This window comes from Lagenorhynchus albirostris, chromosome 9 (assembly GCF_949774975.1).
Source record: "Lagenorhynchus albirostris chromosome 9, mLagAlb1.1, whole genome shotgun sequence".
Lineage (NCBI taxonomy): Eukaryota > Metazoa > Chordata > Mammalia > Artiodactyla > Delphinidae > Lagenorhynchus > Lagenorhynchus albirostris.
In genome coordinates, this window is record NC_083103.1 from 6,150,651 (window position 1) to 6,168,735 (window position 18,085).

General features: G+C 50.9%; 1 protein-coding gene across 8 annotated transcripts in view; it reads right to left on the bottom strand.

The window, feature by feature from the left end:
* Positions 1 to 18,085, bottom strand: part of DPP3 (dipeptidyl peptidase 3) — a 37,731-nt gene that overhangs the window by 2,222 nt on the left and 17,424 nt on the right. For 5 of the 8 annotated variants that reach the window (XM_060158512.1, XM_060158514.1, XM_060158516.1 and 2 more), the window contains exons 7-17: positions 16,097 to 16,227; positions 15,856 to 15,986; positions 15,723 to 15,781; positions 12,821 to 13,015; positions 12,490 to 12,602; positions 12,033 to 12,125; positions 10,487 to 10,549; positions 10,263 to 10,387; positions 10,018 to 10,138; positions 8,157 to 8,339; positions 755 to 917 (exon numbers count right to left, since the gene is read on the bottom strand). In XM_060158512.1, coding sequence (XP_060014495.1) covers positions 755 to 917; positions 8,157 to 8,339; positions 10,018 to 10,138; positions 10,263 to 10,387; positions 10,487 to 10,549; positions 12,033 to 12,125; positions 12,490 to 12,602; positions 12,821 to 13,015; positions 15,723 to 15,781; positions 15,856 to 15,986; positions 16,097 to 16,227 — 1,377 coding nt within the window. Of the gene's footprint in view, positions 1 to 754; positions 918 to 6,380; positions 6,657 to 8,156; positions 8,340 to 10,017; positions 10,139 to 10,262; positions 10,388 to 10,486; positions 10,550 to 12,032; positions 12,126 to 12,489; positions 12,603 to 12,820; positions 13,016 to 15,722; positions 15,782 to 15,855; positions 15,987 to 16,096; positions 16,228 to 18,085 lie in introns of those variants that run through there. The other 3 variants (XM_060158515.1, XM_060158513.1, XR_009542303.1) reach the window with 2 other exon arrangements.

The window sequence follows — 18,085 nt, forward strand, 5'->3', positions numbered from 1 at the left end:
TTTTCATTGTTATTAATTTTTTCTTTTGGCCGCACCACGTGTCTTGCGGGGATCTTAGTTCCCTGACCAGGGATTGAACCCATGCCCTGGCAGTGAATGCACCGGGTCTTAACCACTGGGCCACCAGGGAATTCCCCAGAGTAGAGTTTAGAATAAACCTTTTAAATGCTTTTTCCACACCAGGAGGAGGTAATTATTTCATTTAACCCTCACAACTGCCCATGACTATGGCAGTGAGGAGCAAACGCTCTTAATACAAAAGGGCCTTTAATACAAGAGGTACAAGCGCAAGGCAGACAGGGCCAGGGATTCTGGCAACGGCATCATTGCTTGAGGAGGGAGAAGGACCACGGGGGTGCTGATCTCTCTCAGGGCTCTGCCAAGTCCTGTTGTCCCCTGGGCTCAACTCAGCCTGCTGGCTGCCAACTCTCTGCCTGAGCTGACCTCACTCCTGGGCCCCCGACAGGCCTGATTCTCTGGTATGATGCCTGGCCTCCTCACGGGCCCGGGGTCTGCCTGTTCTACTATCCCCTGCTCTGCTGGCCTGCCCCAAACCTTCTGTTGCCGTCTGAGAAGCAGCTTGACCCCGTGTGTGTGGGGGGTGGTAGATGCCAAGGTGTGGGCCTGAGGGTTGGCATGGGGAGGAGGGCCACCCCAGGTAGCCTTTCCTGAGCCTGGGTTGGTTCCCGGCCTTCTCTGTGCTCCCAGAGGGCTCTGCACGGCCCCCATCAGTGAGGGCTCAGGAACCCATTACCTTCGAGGCGAGTGTTGGGCTGAACGATGAGCTTCCGGGCTTCCTTACGGAGCAGCACTGTGTCCCTGAGGGAGAGGAAGCACTCGGGGGGCGCATCGGTGACCGCCGCATACCCCTCATACAGGGCCCGGCCTCCAGCCACGTCCCCTGTGGACTTCAGCACCTGTGGGAAGGCAGCAGTTAGTGCCTATCATGGGCGCCCTCCCGGCATCCGTGGGGCTTTGCCAGGGGCTACAGCCAACGGCGCCCAGCCCTGGACTACATCTGCTCTCTCGCAGCTTTCCTGTGCTGAATACGTGAGGAATGCGGATCACGTGCTAGCATAGAGTAAGTGCCCACACTAAAGTGAAGCTAATTGTTCTCCTCTGCGTGTCTCACTTGAGCTGTAGACAAGGAAGGTATTATCATCACCCTCTTTTTTTTTGAACATTTTTAGGGACTTCCCTGGTGGTCCAGTGGCTAAGACTCTGCGCTCCCAATGCAGAGGGCCCGGGTTTGATCCCTGGTCAGGGAACTAGATCCCACGTGCCGCAACTAAGACCCGGTGCAGCCAAATAAATAAATAAACATTGGGCTTCCCTGGTGGCGCAGTGGTTAAGAATCTGCCTGCCAATGCAAGGGACACAGGTTCGAGCCCTGGCCTGGGAAGATCCCACATGCCGCGGAGCAACTAAGCCCGTGCACCACAACTACTGAGCCTGTGCTCTAGAGCCCGCGAGCCACAAGTACTGAGCCCACGTGACACACTACTGAAGCCCGAGTGCCTAGAGCCCCTGCTCCGCAACAAGAGAAGCCACGACAATGAGAAGCCCGTGCACTGCAACGAAGAGTAGCCCCCGCTCACCGCAACTAGAGAAAAGCCTGTGCGCAGCAACAAAGACCCGACACAGCCAAAAAATAAATAAATAAATTTATTAAAAATAAATAAATAAAAATAAATAAAAACAGTTTTATTTTCACCATGACAAATGTTCAGGCGATTATCCTTAGTGTTCAACAAATACTTTTCCTTGGCTGCATGGCATGCGGAACCTCGGTTCCCCAACCAGGTACTGACCCTGCGGTGGGAGCTCGGAGGCTTAACCACTGGACCGCCAGGGAAGTCCCCACCCTCTTTTTTTTAGTAAAACATTTCACACACCCAAAATATATAGTATGTATGTTATAAAGAATAAGACACCCGTACGACCACCACCCAGCTTAAGAGTCAGTCCAGTCGCCCCCTCCTTGACTGCACTCTGTGGTCTCCCCGATCTGAGGAATCAGCACTCGACCTGGTGCTCATTAGTCCCTTGTTTTCCCTGAGTTTTACTCTCAACCATAAATTTCGCCCACATCCTGTGATGTGCTTTTTCTGCTCGAGTTACATCTGAGATTCATCTGTGTTTGTGCGTGTAGTTATAGTTCACCCTTCTTACAGCTGTACGTATTCCACACGTACAAACACGCCACAGTTTCATCTCTTCCACTGTTGCTGTGTAACCTGTGCTTTTTGCCCTTTGAGGCTGCTGGGGACATCCTGTATGTCTCCTGATGCTCAGAGGCAGGTTTCCCCAGAGAATCAAGGTCTGGAGGTCAGGTGAATGCTCATCCTTAAAGGACGATGCCCACATTGTTTTCCAGAGTTGTTGCACCTGTTTACGTTCCCAGAAGCAGGGGCTGGCAGTCCGTCCTGCTCGGCACACCAGGGTGGCGTTGACAGTTTTTCATTTTGCCAAGATGGTGGGTGGAAATCTCATGTTGTTTAAGTTGTGCTTTTCTGATGACTAACGAGATGGAATAGCATCCCACAGGTTGGTGGGCTACTTATTTTCCTCTTCTGTTCATGAGTTTTTCCTATTTTTCTGTTGGGTTGTCTTTTCCTCCCTTTTTTTTTTTTTAAAGTTCTTTATATATTTAGATGCTAACCTTTTGTTAACACATATGTGGTAAATACCCTATCCTAGTTTAAGACTCATCTTCTCACCTTCTTTATGGTAAGTTTTGATGAATAAAAGTTATTATTATTATTATTATTATTATTTTGGCTGCACCGCATGGTTTGCGGGATCTTAGTTCTCTGACCAGGGATCAAACCCAGGCCCACAGCAGTGGAAGCACAAAGTCGTAACCACTGGACCACCAGAGAAGTCCCTAAAAGTCATTTTTAATGTAGTTAAAGGGATTGATCTCTTCCTTGATGGCCTGTGCTTCTTGTATGCGGAGAAATTCTCCTCCACTCTGAGGTCATAAGGATATTCTTTTCTCAGTTTAAAACTTTGCCATTCACGTGTAAGCCTTTAATCTCTCTGGGATTCTGTGTGTGGTATAAAGTAGAAATCCAAAGTGTCTCTCCATAAGGATAATCTATTGTCCCAGGGCCACTATTAAATGGTCCCTCCTTCCCCAGTGGTCTGCAACACCACTTCTGTCATATACCAAACAATCAAAGCTCTTGGTTCTGTTCCACGGGTCAATTTGTCTATTCCTGCCCCAGTGCCACACTGAATTTAGAAGTCTCAGAATAAACTTTGGTATCTGGTGGAACGAGTCCCCAGCCTGTTTTGCTTCAAGCGTGTTGTGGCTCTGATTCACGGTCCTTTACGCTTCCATCTAGATTTTACCATCAGCTTGTAGAGTTCCATGAAAAACCCTCTTGGGCCTTTATTCAACCTTGCTGAACTCTTTTATTACTTTCAATAATTTATAGATTCTTTTGGCTTGCCTACGTAGACAGTCATATCATCTGCAAAACGATGGGTTTTTTGTTTGTTTGTTTTTTGCGGTACGCAGGCCCCTCCCTGTCGTGGCCTCTCCCGTTGCGGAGCACAGGCTCCGGACGCGCAGGCTCAGCGGCCATGGCTCACGGGTCCAGCCGCTCTGCGACACGTGGGATCTTCCCGGACCAGGGCACGAACCCGCGTCCCCCGCATCGGCAGGCAGACTCCCAACCACTGCGCCACCAGGGAAGCCCGAGGTTTTTTTTTAATTTTTTAAAAAAATTTTTGGCAGCCCACATGGCATATGGGATCTTAGTTCCCCGACTGGGAATAGAACCCGTGTCCCCTGCAGTGGAAGCACAGTCCTAACCACTGGAACGCCAGGGAATTCCCAAAACGATGAGTTTTGTTTCTTCCTAATGCCTAAACTTTTTACTTGTTTTTCTTGTTTCCTTCTAAAAGCTAGGACCTTCAGTACACTGTTGATTAGAAGTGGAAATAGAAAGTATATTTGTCTTCTTCCTGATTTTAAAAGGAATGTTCTAGTGTTTCAACAGATGACATTTACTGTACTTTCTTTTTTTGAGACACTCTTTGTCGGGAACCAGCTGCAAACTGACACAGTTCTTGCAGCTTAAAGCATGGCAAAGTCCTGCTTAATTCTTGACAGGACCCGAAAGATTATTAGAGAAGATATGAGTCTTGGCCCGTGAGGCTGCTTGCGGTTTCTCTAACTATAGTTTGTCCCTGGCATGTTTCGGTAATCACAGTCTGTTCTCATGCATGTTTATATTCTGGTTCGCAGAATGTTTTGTACTATAACTTCAACACTAAGGAGATACTGTCTGATGATTCTGTCTTGTGATTTTAACTAAAACATGTATTGCCTACTGCAATATATAAAGAGTTTTGATGGGAAATAAAGTGTGTGTGTGCTTGTACACCACCCTCCTGACCCCGTCTCTGCTTAATCCCCTCACCTGCTCTCAGGACTTGTTCCTCAGTCTAACAGCGACTGACAACTCTTATCGGTTAAAGAAATTCTTTTTGGAAAAAAAAAAAAAGAAATTCTTTTTGACTCTGAGTTTCCTGAGCGTTTTTTATCATAAATAGATATTGACTTTCAAGAGCTTTTTCTAAATCTATTGAGATGATCATGGTTTTTCTCCTTTAATATGGTGATTTTCATAAATATATTTTATGATGTTAAATAAACCTTTCATTTCTGGGATTAAACCTAAATTGATATTTTCTGGATTTGATCTAAGATTTTGTTTTAGAATTTTGGCATTTACATTTTCCCTTCCTGAACTATCTTCGATTTTGGTATCAAGATTAAACTGGCAACTTACAAGGAGGTAGAGAACATTCTCTCTTTTTCTATTGTATGGAAGAGTTTATATAAAATTGATACCATCTGTTACTTGAATATTTTGTAGGATTCATCTGTAAAACTCTGTGAGCTTACGATTTTTAAAAAATTAATTAATTATTTATTTTGGTTGCGTTGGGTCTTCGTTGCTGCGCGTGGGCTTTCTCTAGTTGCGGCGAGGGGGGGCTATTCTTTGTTGTGATGCGGCAGGCTTCTCATTGCGGTGGCTTCTCCTGTTGCAGAGCACGGGCTCTAGGCGCACGGGGTTCAGTAGTTGTAGCTTGCGGGCTCTAGAGCGCAGGCTCAGTAGTTGTGGCACACGGGCTTAGTTGCTCCGCAGCATGTGGGATCTTCCCAGACCAGGGCTCGAACCTGTGTCCCCTGCATTGGCAGGTGGATACTTAACCACTGCGCCACCAGGCAAGTCCCAGCTTAGCATTTTTTGTATGAAGATTTTAGACCACCGATTTAATTTCTGTAATGGCTATAGGATTATTCAAGCTATCTATTCATGAGTCAATTTTAATGTTATTATTTTTCTAGGAATTTGTCCATTCATCCAAGTTAAAAAGTTATTGCATAAATTCCTGCTATATTTACAGTTATGTCCCCCTTTAAATTTCTACTCTTATTTTGCCTTCACTTTTTTTTTTTTGGCTACGCAGTATGCGGGATCTCAGTTCCCCAACCAGGGACTGAACCTGGGCCCCCTGAAATAGAAGCGCAGAGTCCTAACCACTGGACCACCAGGGAATTCCCATTCTATGATGTTTCTAGACAGGGGTTCCAATTGTCATTCTTGGTATCTCTAGAGCTTCCTGGATTTATGAATTGGGTCTTTTTTTTTTTTTTTTTTTTTTTTTTATTTTGCAGTACGCGGGCCTCTCACTGTTGTGGCCTCTCCCATTGCGGAGCACAGGCTCCGGACGCGCAGGCTCAGCGGCCATGGCTCACGGGCCCAGCCGCTCCGCGGCATGTGGGATCCTCCCGGACCGGGGCACGAACCCGTGTCCCCTGCATCGGCAGGCGGACTCTCAACCACTGCGCCACCAGGGAAGCCCCATGAATTGGGTCTTTAATCAGTTCTATAAAATTCTCAGCCATTATCTCTTCTAATATTCCCTCTCTTACCTTTTCTCTCTCCTTTCCTCTTGGAACTTCAGTTTATGTACATTAGACCTTTTCACACTATCCTCCATGTCTCTTAATCTCTCTTTTAAATTTCCTAGCTTTGTGTCTCTGTGCTACATGCTGTATAACTTCCTTTATCTTCAGCTGGATTTAAACCCTGTTTCAGCTGCCTATTTTTAGTTTCAGTGATTATAAAGATTATTGCTAGGAGGTCTATGTAGCTCTCTTCCAAATATCTGACATTTTGTGGCTCTGATCCTTACTTCTTTTGCCAATTTGCAGGTGGCAAAGTAGGATTCCTACTAGGGCACCCTCCAGGTAAGCCTCTCCCTCTTAGACCCAGGGTTAGAATGATTTTCCCTAGCTTTGGAGTAATTAAAACCGACTGAGAACTCCTGGGGGAAGGTTAGAGAGAATACCTCACCTTTCTCTCTTCTGCATGATATTTAACACCCAGAATGTGAACACACATTCATCAGGTCGACAGGTTAGACCCCAGGAGCTTAAACCAAAGAGTTGGCAACAGGGGTGCTGACGGGACCCAGGTGTTATCATGAACAAGTGAGTAAGGCAGGTAGGTAGTGGACCCGGCAAACTGGAGAGTCACACCATGTCCAAATGTCCAAGTGTGCAAACGCAGTGGCTGATGCTCAGTTCCAGCCCATCATTCACGTGGGAATTACGTCTATTGATGTCAGACCTTCAAAGAAGTCAGAAATACACATTTGTATCTCAGCTCACCAACTTTTATAATACGGATGGGCCAAAGCTATGACTGTGTTTGTGACCCATGGCTGAAGCCTTTCCCTATGGAAAAGGCTTCATCTTCCCTGGGGCTGGCTCCTTGCTCTGCTCTTGGCTTTTCCTGGGGGCTAATAAAAGAAACAGCAACACCAAAAATGCTTCCATATTCCGTACCTTCTGTAAAACTACTGCTGCAGACACTGTCCATTCTGCTGAATGACTCCTCTCGTACAGAGACCCACCTGCTTCAATCTCTAGAACGGAATGCTCTGTGTTCACTCACTACTAAGTCACAGTTCAATACTGGCTGAAGATGTGGCAGATTTGACTCCTTTATCTAGTGACTTATTATTATTATTAATAGACTGTTTTGGAATAATTTTAGATTTACAGAAAAGTTGCCAAGATAGTACAGAGAGTTCCCGTGTGGCCCTGGCCCAGTTTTGCCTGTTGTTAACATCTTACAAAATTGGTACATTTGTATTAACTAAACTCTAGATGTTATTTAGATTTCACTAGTTTTCCCACTAATGTCTTTTATCTATTCCCGAATCTGACCCAAGACACTGCACTGTGTTTTGCATCTAATGATTTTTAATTTCTAATTTTATTTTACTTTAATGGCCAAACATATCTTTTTAGGAAAAATGCCTAACATCCCTTCTGGAAATAGGTGGGAGTACAATCATAAAGAGATATTTGCTGAATTGAAGGCTGGGCCTTCTTCAGGTTGAAAAAGCCAGCAGGACCCTGTTCTGATGGAAGGCACTTCCCGGTAAGGAGTGGGTCACCATCGGTGGTCCTCCAGCTTTGTTGAGTGTCAGAATCACCTGGCAGGCTAGTAAACGTGCAGGTTCCGGGGCCCCGCACTCAGAATTTCTGAATCAGGAGCTCTGGGGTGGTGCCTTTGAATCTGCATGTCCTGGGCGATGCTGCTGCTGGTCTCTGGACCACACTTTGTGTCACACTGGCTTGGATAACACGACATTCTATTGCTCAGTTCCACATATATGTTGTTTCATTTAATTCCTACCAGGTGAGGCAGGTGATGTACCTCATTTGACAGATGAGAAAAGTGGAGGCCAGCAAGGCAAAGTATGTTACCCCAACTACACAGCTCGTTAGTACTGGCACCAGAACCCCAAAAGGTCTACTGACTCTAAACGTCCCTACATGGGAGGGACGTCAGGGCTGCAGTGACCACTGTCCCTCCCTCCTTCACTCACCAAGCTCCAGGCTTCCTCCTTCTGTCTCTCAACCCACCAAGCTCCTTCCAGTCCCAAGATCAGGCTTTACGCTTTGTTTCTTCTGCTATCAGATCTTCTAATAGCTGGTTCCTCCTTGGCACTCAAATTCCAGCTTAAATACCACCACCTCCAAGAAGCCTTCCCTGTTACAGGGTGGGGAGACAGGGTGAGGCTGGAGGGGGCCTCCAAGGTGAGAGGCCCCTGTTTACCTGGAGTCTCCGCAGGAACCTCTCCAGGGCGGGCTTGCCCACGGTCCGGATCTTGTTGCGGTCAAGGTGGACCTGGGCATCTGGGCGCCCATCGGAGCCTGTGGTGGGAGTGACGGTAACAAGTCCCTCGCCGGCCTCCAGCAAGACCCTCAGGATCACAAACCGGGCCTGCATGTGGGCCTGCCGGGGCCAAAGAGAAAGGAATCATTTGCAACCCCAAGGCAAGAAGTATCAAGAGCTCATTCCAAGGTCTGATATATCATATGTGTGCACTAATTGTCAATTATTATCGTCGTTTTATTCTTCCCCAGCCTGTGGGTCCTTTTGTGCCTATTCCTCTCCCCTCAAATGCTTCCCTTCTCCTCTCACAAGGGAGGGCAGGCTGCCCTGGTAGACAGGAAGGCCATTTCCAGGCAGGACCCAGAGCCCCATGTTCCCCCTTGTCACCCACCATCCCCTCTGCTGCTCCACAGCCCACCCTCATGACAACAGTTACCCCCAGAGGGCCCCTCGCCACCAGGACCCCGAGCACTTTCTTCTCCACAATCCTGTTTGCATTCAACAGTGGGATCAAGAGGGCACCGTTATCCACAGTTTACAGATGACAAAACAGAGGCCCAGAGAGGTGAAGTGACTTGCTCAGGGTCACACAGCTCGTAGGAGAGAGCAAGGACTAACCCAAGTTTCCTGACTCTAAAACGTGTGTTCAGGGCTTCCCTGGTGGTGCAGTGGTTGAGAGTCCGCCTGCTGATGCAGGGGACAGGGGTTTGTGCCCCGGTCCGGGAAGGTCCCACATGCCGCGGAGCGGCTGGGCCCGTGAGCCATGGCCGCGGAGCCTGCGCGTCCAGAGCCTGTGCTCCACTACAGGAGAGGCCACAACAGTGAGAGGCCCGCGTACCACAAAAAAAAAAAAAAAAAAAAAGTGTTTTTTTAAAAAATAAATTTATTTTAAATTTATTTTTGGCTGTTTTGGGTCTTCGTTGCTGCGCACAGGCTTTCTTTAGTTGCAGTGAGCGGGGGCTACGCTTCGTTGCGGTGCGCGGGCTTCTTATTGCAGTGGCTTCTCTTGTTGCGGAGCATGGGCTCTAGGCATGTGGGCTTCAGGAGTTGTGGCACGTGGGCTCAGTAGTTGTGGCTCACGGGCTCTAGAGAGCAGGCTTGGTAGTTGTGGCACAGGGGCTTAGTTGCTCCACGGCATGTGGGATCTTTCTGGACCAGGGCCCGAACCTGTGTCTCCTGCATTGGCAGGTGGATTCTTAACCACTGCGCCACGAGGGAAGTCTCCGTGCGTTCTTTTGATGACACAATATTGCCTCCTCAAAACAGACTTACTTGACTTCTTAAAAGATTTCAATTGCTTGCCCTATCTCTAAAGTACATCTCATCACCGAACAGTGTAGCCTAATGGCTCTGGAGGCAGGCTGCTTGGATTTCAATTCTGGTTCTGTTACCAGCAAGTTACTTAATCGCTTTGTGCTTCAATTTCCTCATCTCTAAAATGAGGGTAATAACAGTACCTACCTCCTGGGTTGACACTGGGGACAAATGGGTTAATCACATAAAGCGCTTAGAACTAAGTGGCACAGAGTAAGTCCCATGCAAGTCATCTGTTAGTGATCATAGTAAAATCATCTCATCTGATTCACCCTCAAAGGTGGGCAAGGAGATTATTACTCCCATTTCACAGACAGGGACACCGAGACTCACAACAGTGACCTGACTTGCCCTCATATGCAGTGGACTCTGGGATCAACCCAGTTTATGTGCCTCGTAGGTACGGTTGTCCCTTCCCTACACCCAGAATTCTGATCTTGGTCCCCACCTAAGGCTCTTCCCTCCTGAGGGGTCCCCTGGCCCCCACCTGTCTCCAGCTGGAGGCCTCAGGGGTGTAGAACTCCAGAGCAAGCAGCCCGGCCCGAACCATGTTGAGCCAGTTCACGTAGACCACATCTTCTGCATCAGCCCCCTCAAAGCCAAAGATCCTGGGGGAGGGAGGGGAAGTGGCAGGGGGGAGGGGGGCCAGAGGCTACCCGGGCCCTGCCCTCCCTGCCAGCACCCCCTCCATCCACAGAGGAGGCACCCACAACCCAGGCCTGCTGCTCGTACTCCAGCACTTGGGGGTTGAGGCAGAGGTAGAGGCCCACGCTCTCTGCCCGGCACTCTTCATAGCTGGAGGCAATAGTGCTGAACTTGCTGTCCCAGGTCTCCCCGCTCCGGTACCAGCTCTGAATCTGGGAGGAGAGGCCCAGGAAGCAAGCTTAGGGGTGCCTGCCATCCCCCTGAGCCGCCCCAGTCCCAGCACCCCAAGGCTCCGCCGAGGCCACCCTCACCTGCTCCCCTGTCTCTGGGTTGATCACTGTCTCCTGGTCAAAGTTGAATGTTCCTTTCTCATCCTGCAGGAGAATGGTCATGAATGTGGGGCAGGTGAGGGCAAGGTGCCCCTGCCCTGGGCCAGGCCTTCAGCCCTGGATCCAAGTGGCTCAGAAAGGTGCCGGGAGCAGTGAGTGGATGGCAGGAGCAGCAGGTCCACTGACACACTGCCGCCTCCAAACCTGTCCTGTGACACATCTCAGAAGCCCCGGAGGTAGGAGAACGTCAGGCACCTACCCCTGCACAGACAGTGACACTGCAGGCCAGACGGGGAGGCACATGCCCAAAGTCACATGAAGACTTGGACTCAGTATCTCCAGAGCCCAGCTGGAGATGTCCCAGTGGGTGGACCAGAAGGCCTGGCCGCTTCTCACCTTCCTGGCCCCTCTGCTGGCAGAGGAGGTCACAGCATGTGACTCTCTGCCTCAGAAGCATCACCCTCACCGTCCTCTCCATGTGCCAAGTGTCTTTCGTGCACCATCCATTTCACCCTTGCAACCACCCTCCAAGGAACATTCTATTACTACCCCACTTCACAGAGGAGGAAACTAAGGCTCAGAGACTAAGAACCCCAAAGCCGAATCAGAGCACATAATGTCTGTGCACACTGTCTCTTAACAATAACACCCACTTTCAGAGGGCCTATCGAGTGCCAAGCAAATCCCAGGGCTTTGCCTTTATTCCTCACAAAAGCCATACCATAGGAGTCAGGAACCCCATTTTACAGATGGGCCAACTGAGGCTCAGGGAGGGGAACTGTCTTGTTGTGCAAGGCCATCGAGGGGCCACATGTGTCCCCGCTTCCCTGGGACTTCAAAGCCTGGACAAAGCCCAATGCCAAGCTGTGCCCCCATCAGCTGCTCTCTGGATCCTCCTGACTTCCAGGCCCAGCCCATCCCCATTTGGAGAGGCAGCTCCACCCCACAAGGAGCAGGCCCAACGCTGCACTCTCTGACAGCCCTGCCCCACCCACCCCCAGTCATGTCATCCATGCAGCTCCGGGCTGGGGGTCCACAATGGGCTCTTCCCGGCCTGCCAGAAAGGCTGTCTGTCTTCTCATATTCCCTGAGTGGGTGCTGAGGGCGCTCCAGTCACTCTGGCTGGCCAGGAGGAAGGGGCAGCTCTGGGGAGAAGGGGCCCCCTTCAATACCTGGAAAGTTACAGGCTCCAGGGAACAGCAGTGCAAAGACAGACAGTGCTGCAGCCTCAGGACTAGGGGCTCCAGACACTGCCTCCTCCTGGCCTCTCTAGCCCTGGGGCTGCCTGGGTCACACCCTCAGGGCAGGCTTCCCTGGCCTGAACCAAGCAATTCTTCCTGTGGGGGGACCTTAGCTGGATAGTCCTGCAGGTCCCACTCAATCCTGGGACATCTTGGGGGAGGCTGAGACACTGAGGGCCAAGACTGGAGCAGCTTCACCTCTGAGGGGCTGACTGTGGAGGAGGGGAGCCGTAGGCCTGGCTCTGCAGAGGCTCCTGCGGGCACCACGGCCAGCCCTGTGTTCTTACCTGCACAAAGAGCTTGCCGCTGCCGTGGCCCAACAGCTCGTGCAGCCCCACCTGCACGTCAAAGGAGGGTCCCTTCCAGCGGATGTACAGGTCCTGCCGAGACAAGCAGAGACCCATGCTGCCCACTGTCCCACCACGGCCACACGGCCTGCCCACACCCCCCGTGCCAGGCCGAGGGCCCATCGTGATGCACACATTTGCTAAAGGCCTACTACACTGGGCACCGCAAAGCCCATCCCATCCTTGCAGCAACCTGCGAAGAAGGGTCTGCCTCCACTGTTTGCCAGCTGGGGAAACAGGCTCCAAAGACACAAGGTCAAAGGTCACAAGCGGGGAAGCAGCAGAGCCAGGCCCGAAGCCACGTTCTTTCCTCTCCTCTGCGCTGGCCTGTCCGCCTTCCTGCATCAGCTGAGGTCAGGCCAGGCCCAGCGCCGGCCCTTGGGCTGCCGGTGCCCACCTTGTCCTCCTCCTCCAGGAAGGTGAGCTTCTCCCGCTGTGTGGCATAGGCCACGGCCAGCACGTTCCCCAGCGACACGTTCTTAAAGCCTTCCGTCTGCCTTACGTCGTCATCTGGAGAAGGTGAGGGTGGGGACCAGGGAGAAGGGGCAAAGGTCAAGGGTCACAGACGAGGAGTCTGGACAAGAGGGACAGGCCGGGATGGTGAGCGGAGCAGGGTGATTTGTGGTCAGGGTGAGTGTGTGGAGGCGGAGGGTGCGACTCTCAGTGGGGTCTCCTGGGGGTTTGGGCCATCCTGTCGTGTTCGAGGGGCAGGGCCCACGGAAGCTCACAGTTGGGGATGTTGATGCCGGCAGGGATGCCGGAGCCGGCGAAGGTGAGAACATCCAGGGAGGTGAAGTCGGGGGTGAGGAACTTGTCCTTCTCGAAGGCTGGGGGCCAGGGAAGCTCCTTCAACAGCTGCTCCGCACTTGCCACTAGCCACTCAAACTTGGCACTCATGGCCTTGTTCACCATGGCCACGAAGCCTGTGGGGGGAGAGAGTGGGCTGTGGGTTGGCAGGGTTTGGAAGGGATCTCACACCCTCCTCAACCCCTCTAACCCTCCAGCCGTCATGCAGGTATTGAATGCCTGCTGTGCACAGTGACCCTGTGCTGGCCACTCGGGAGGACGGTGACCCAGGCCTGGGCCCTGCCTCCACGAGGTCACTGTTTTGGGATGGGTGGGGAACAGAGAGAAGGCTTCGCTGAGTAACACCTGAGGTGGATCTTAAAGGAGATTGTGGGGAGTACATAGGGGATGATGGGGAAAGGATCAGATGCCCAGTGGAAGGGACGACGTGAACAAAAAAAGATGCTCTCCTTTTTGGGGGAACTGTGAACTGTCCTGCACGGCTAGTGCACCTGGCTTATGCAGTGGTGAGTGAGGCTGCCGCACAGGCGGCTGGGACTGATCCTTTCAGATTCAGTGCAGTTAGCGTTCCTGGCTCAAAGCAGTACAATTTCCAAAACTGTACTCCATAGAACACATTTTCTATGAGAGCCTTCATAAAGAAAGAGCTCTCTGGTCAGATAAGTTTGGGCAAAACTATACACTCTACCTCCATCTTCTTAAAGGTTCGCAATGCACATATGCACGTTAAAGAGTCCTGCAAGCAGAGACTCCCTGCTGCTCAGCAACAAATCCTTCTTGATGTAATTCCTGCTAACCCTGCAGGGACTGTGCGCTGGAAAGGCCTGACCTAGACCGAGGAAGGGGTCAACCTTAACCTGGCCGAGGGATGGGCTTGGCAATGCCTCTCCATCTGGATTCGCTCTGTCTGATGAAATCATCACACCAGGGCAGGAAGAGAGGATGATTAAAATAGCAAAGAAGGAAAAGCAACCTAAATAAATGTCCAATGATTGGGGATTATTAAATAAATCAGGGGGCAGCTATGTGATGGCATGCCATGCAGCTGTTAGATATGTAGTACAATATCAAATGCTGTGGGGAATTATTTATGATATACTGTGAATACTATACACCTATTAAAAAGAATGTGGTAGGTCTATATATACTGATAGGAAAAGTATCCACTATACATGATTAAGTGAAAAAACCAAGTGACAGAACAATACATAGAATATAAGCTCATTTACCTAGATGAGTTAAAAGGAATGTGTGGGGACGTCCCTGGTGGCGCAGTGGTTAAGAATCCGCTTGCCAATGCAGGGGACACGGGTTCGAGCCCTGGTCTGGGAATATCCCACATGCCACGGAGCAACTAAGCCCGTGTGCCACAACTACTGAGCCTAGGCTCTAGAGCCCGCGAGCCACAACTACTGAGCCCACAAGCCACAATTACTGAAGCCCGCGTGCCTAGAACCCGTGCTCCGCGACAAGAGAAGCCACCGCAACGAAAAGCCTGTGTGCCACAATGAAGACCCAACGCAGCCAAAAATAAATAAACTTATTTAAAAAAAAAAAAAAAGGAATGTGTGTGTGTGTGTGTGTGTGTGTGTGTGTGTGTGTGTGTGTGTGTGAATGCTTCGACAAAGGCCTGGAAGGATCTGTACTCAACTGCGAGCTGTGGTGATCTCAGGAGGGGTGTGACATAGGAGAGGATAGTAAAGGAGGGATTTCACATTTTATCCTACATACGTCTGTACTGTTCCAATTACTTGCAACAAATGCAGATTTTTAAATCACACACACGTTTTTAAGCATAGCACTATATAAAAACAGAAGACAAAAAGTACATTCCAAATTTTAACCTTGGGGTGGGTACAATCACAGTTGATTTGTTTTGGTCTGTATTTTCATAATTTTTGACCATGAACGGAGACTACTTTTCTAATAATCACAATGAGTTGTGTAAAAAGGGGGGGACCTCTGAGACTGAGGCTGCTGAGGAGGCCCTGGGGTCTTGGCCCTCAGAGCAGGCCTGGCAAATCAGGACCCAGGCAGGAAACCTGTCTCACCCTCCGGCCCCTGGACTGCCTGTCCCTTCTGCCTTGTCCCTGGGCCTGGATCTCTGGGCTCAGATCCAAGCCCTCACGGGCTGTCGGGGCTTTCCTCTCTCCTCCAAGGCTAATCTCGCGGGCTTTCGGCAGCTGGATGCTCCAGACTCTCCATCCAGGGGCTGGGGAGGATGAAGCTTGGCAGAAACAAGTCTAAATCCTCAGGCTGGATGCCCTGCCCTGCACTAGTGGGTCCCATGGGGGCTTGGACACAAGGGCCGAGGCAGCCTGCCGCCTGTCCCGAGATGACAGCAGCCGCGTCGAGTTCATAGTCCCAGTGTTAATTCTGCTCCCATCAACTCAGCACCGTTTCCATGCCTGGCATTGTGCTGAGCCATCTGCATATAATACCTCACTTCCCACGACACCCAAAAAGGAGTGACGGACGCGCAGAGGTGGGGTTAAGTGGCTCAAGGTCACACAGCCATTAAGTGACAAAGCTGGAGCCTATGCCTGGACCAGACACGAGAGGCAGCACAGCAAAGTGGCTCAGAGCCAAGGTGCCTAGACTAGGCCACCCACCACCTGTGCCTCAGTTCCCACATCTGTGAAGTGAGGAGAGACATTCTCATAGGATGATGGTGTCAAAATGAGCTACGTGTCCAGTACATGGCAAATCATCAATGGCTGTTGTCACTGTTATTGTTACTGCTGAGGGAGGAGCGGGGAGGGGAGAGTCCTCAGGGGACAAGGGTAAGGGTTTCCATCCGACCGCCCACCTCCCAGAAGTTACCTTCAAACTCTCCGCGGGAGCCAAAGGGGTCTCGGTAGCTCTCGATGAACCCGATGTAACTGGGGGAGAGAAGGGCTGAGATGGAGGCGGGGCGGGGGGAGCGGGCAGGGCGGGGTGAAGGCTGGCGCCTCACCTCTCCACGATGGGGGCTTTGTCCTGGATCCAGAAGCGAGAGCCCTTCTTGTGGGCCTCGATAGAGCCGTGGGTGAAGCTTTCTATGTACTGGGCCAGCATCTGCTCCTGGTGGCTGGTGGCTGCATAGGCCTGGGGGTGAGCAAGGGTTGGTCAACCTCAGGCTGACCCACCCAACCCCATACCCACCTTTGCTGCCCAGAGGGGCCTGGAGAAGCACCTCAGCCCCTAGCCAGCCCTACCTTGGCTTTCTCCAGGTGCTCCACTACCTTCTGGAGGATGGGTGCATAGTCTCCCCGGGTCACCCGGAAATTGCTTCCCTGGAATTCATAGCTCTTCAGCTTGGAATTCATTTCGGAGTCCAGAATAGGCTCTGAGGGAAGAAGGATGGCTCAGGGAAAAGGCTAATATAAGACACCCCAGCAGGCTTCTCGCTGTGACACTCCTTTACTCGAAGATCTTCAATGGCTCCCCACTGCCCACAGAAATTAGTATAAACTTTCATCTTCAAAAATATAGATACTGGGTTGGCCAAAAGGTCGTTCGGCTTTTTCCGTACCACCTTACAGAAAAACCCAAACGAACTGTTTGGCCAACCCAATGTTATGTTACGTGAAATGTTCTAAGTGATTTACATGTTAACTCATTTGAGCCTTGTATCAGCTCTGTGGGGAGAGGGAAATTATTATCTCTATTCTACAGATGGGGAAGCTAAGGCACCGAGAGGTTAAGTCAGTTTTTGAAGGTCACACAGCAGCAAGTAGCAGAGTCGGATTCAAACCCAGTGTGGCAGATTGTATTTAAAAAGCTAGCCATACCCTAGATGTAATCACAAGAGTCCTTATACGGAGGAGACAGGAGGGTGAAGGGAGGTAGGGGAAGTGATGAGAGAAGAAAGAAGAGGGAGAGATGTGAGGAAAGGGCCACAGGCCGAGGAATGCAGGCAGCTTCTAGAGACAGAAAGAGGCAAGGCAACAGATTTCCCCTGAAGGCTCCAGAAGGAACTGGAGTCTTCTTTTAGACTTTGGACCTCCAGAACTGTAACAGAATAAATTTGTGTTGTTTTATGCCATTAAATTTGTAGTGATTTGTTACAGAAGCAATGGGATATTTTTTTTTAAAGGATTTTATTTTTTTCGCTGTGTTGGGTCTTTGTTGCTGCACGTGGGCTTTCTCTAGTTGTGGCCAGCCTTCGTTGTGGTGCGCGGGCTTCTCATCGCGGTGGCTTCTCTTGGTGCAGAGCATGGGCTCTAGGCATGTGGGCTTCAGTAGCTGTGGCTCGCAGGCTCTAGAGTGCAGGCTTCAGTAGCTGTGGCTCGCAGGCTCTAGAGCGCAGCCTCAGTAGCTGTGGCGCACGGGCTTAGTTGCTCCACGGCATGTGGGATCTTCCCGGACCAGGGCTCGAACCCGTGTCCCCTGCATTGGCAGGCGGATTCTTAACCCCTGCGCCACCAGGAAGTCCGCAATGGGATATTAACACTGTTGTATTTTGCCTGTTGTCTCTGATCCATACAACATACTTCTAGCTTATATTTAAGAAAAAAGAAAAGATGGCCACAGTATCTCCCATCTCCCAAAGTGACTTCTCCTATCAGGACTTCTCCTCTTGAAGCAGGGCAGGCAGGCTTGAGGCTACAGCAGAAGTGACGCCATGTGACTGCCGAGGCTAGGTCACAAGCGGCGACACGGCGTCTGCCTGGCTCTCTTGGGGTGTTCGCTCTGGAGCCCAGCCACCACGAGCAATATGAAGATGCTGTGTGAGGTGTTCTGGTTGACAGCCCCAGCTGAGGTCCCAGCCAACAGCTAACACCTACCACTGGACGTGTGAGTCGGTGAGCAGGCGGAGGATGCAGCCCCTAGCTGTTGAGTCACCCGCCACCTCGAAGTCTTCCCAGCTGAGGCCTCAGACATGGTCAGCCAGAGACATGCTGTTCCTCGCGTGCCTCATCCAAATTCCTGACCCACAGAGCCCAGGAGCATGAAAAGGTGGCTTTATATCACTGAACAAATGGGGGCGCTTGTTACGTCAGGCAGCCTGGCTCCAGAGCCACACTCTTAACCACTGTCCTCTGCTGCATCCTAGAGGCCCAGCTCATATTCCCGTGTGATCCCCTCCTATTCCCTGGAACCCTTATCCTCTTCCCTAGTCAAATCGCACTACGTACGTGCTGCTCCCTAAACCTTCCCACCACCTTGCTTTGGCTCATGCTGTTCTCTCCACCAGGAGTGCT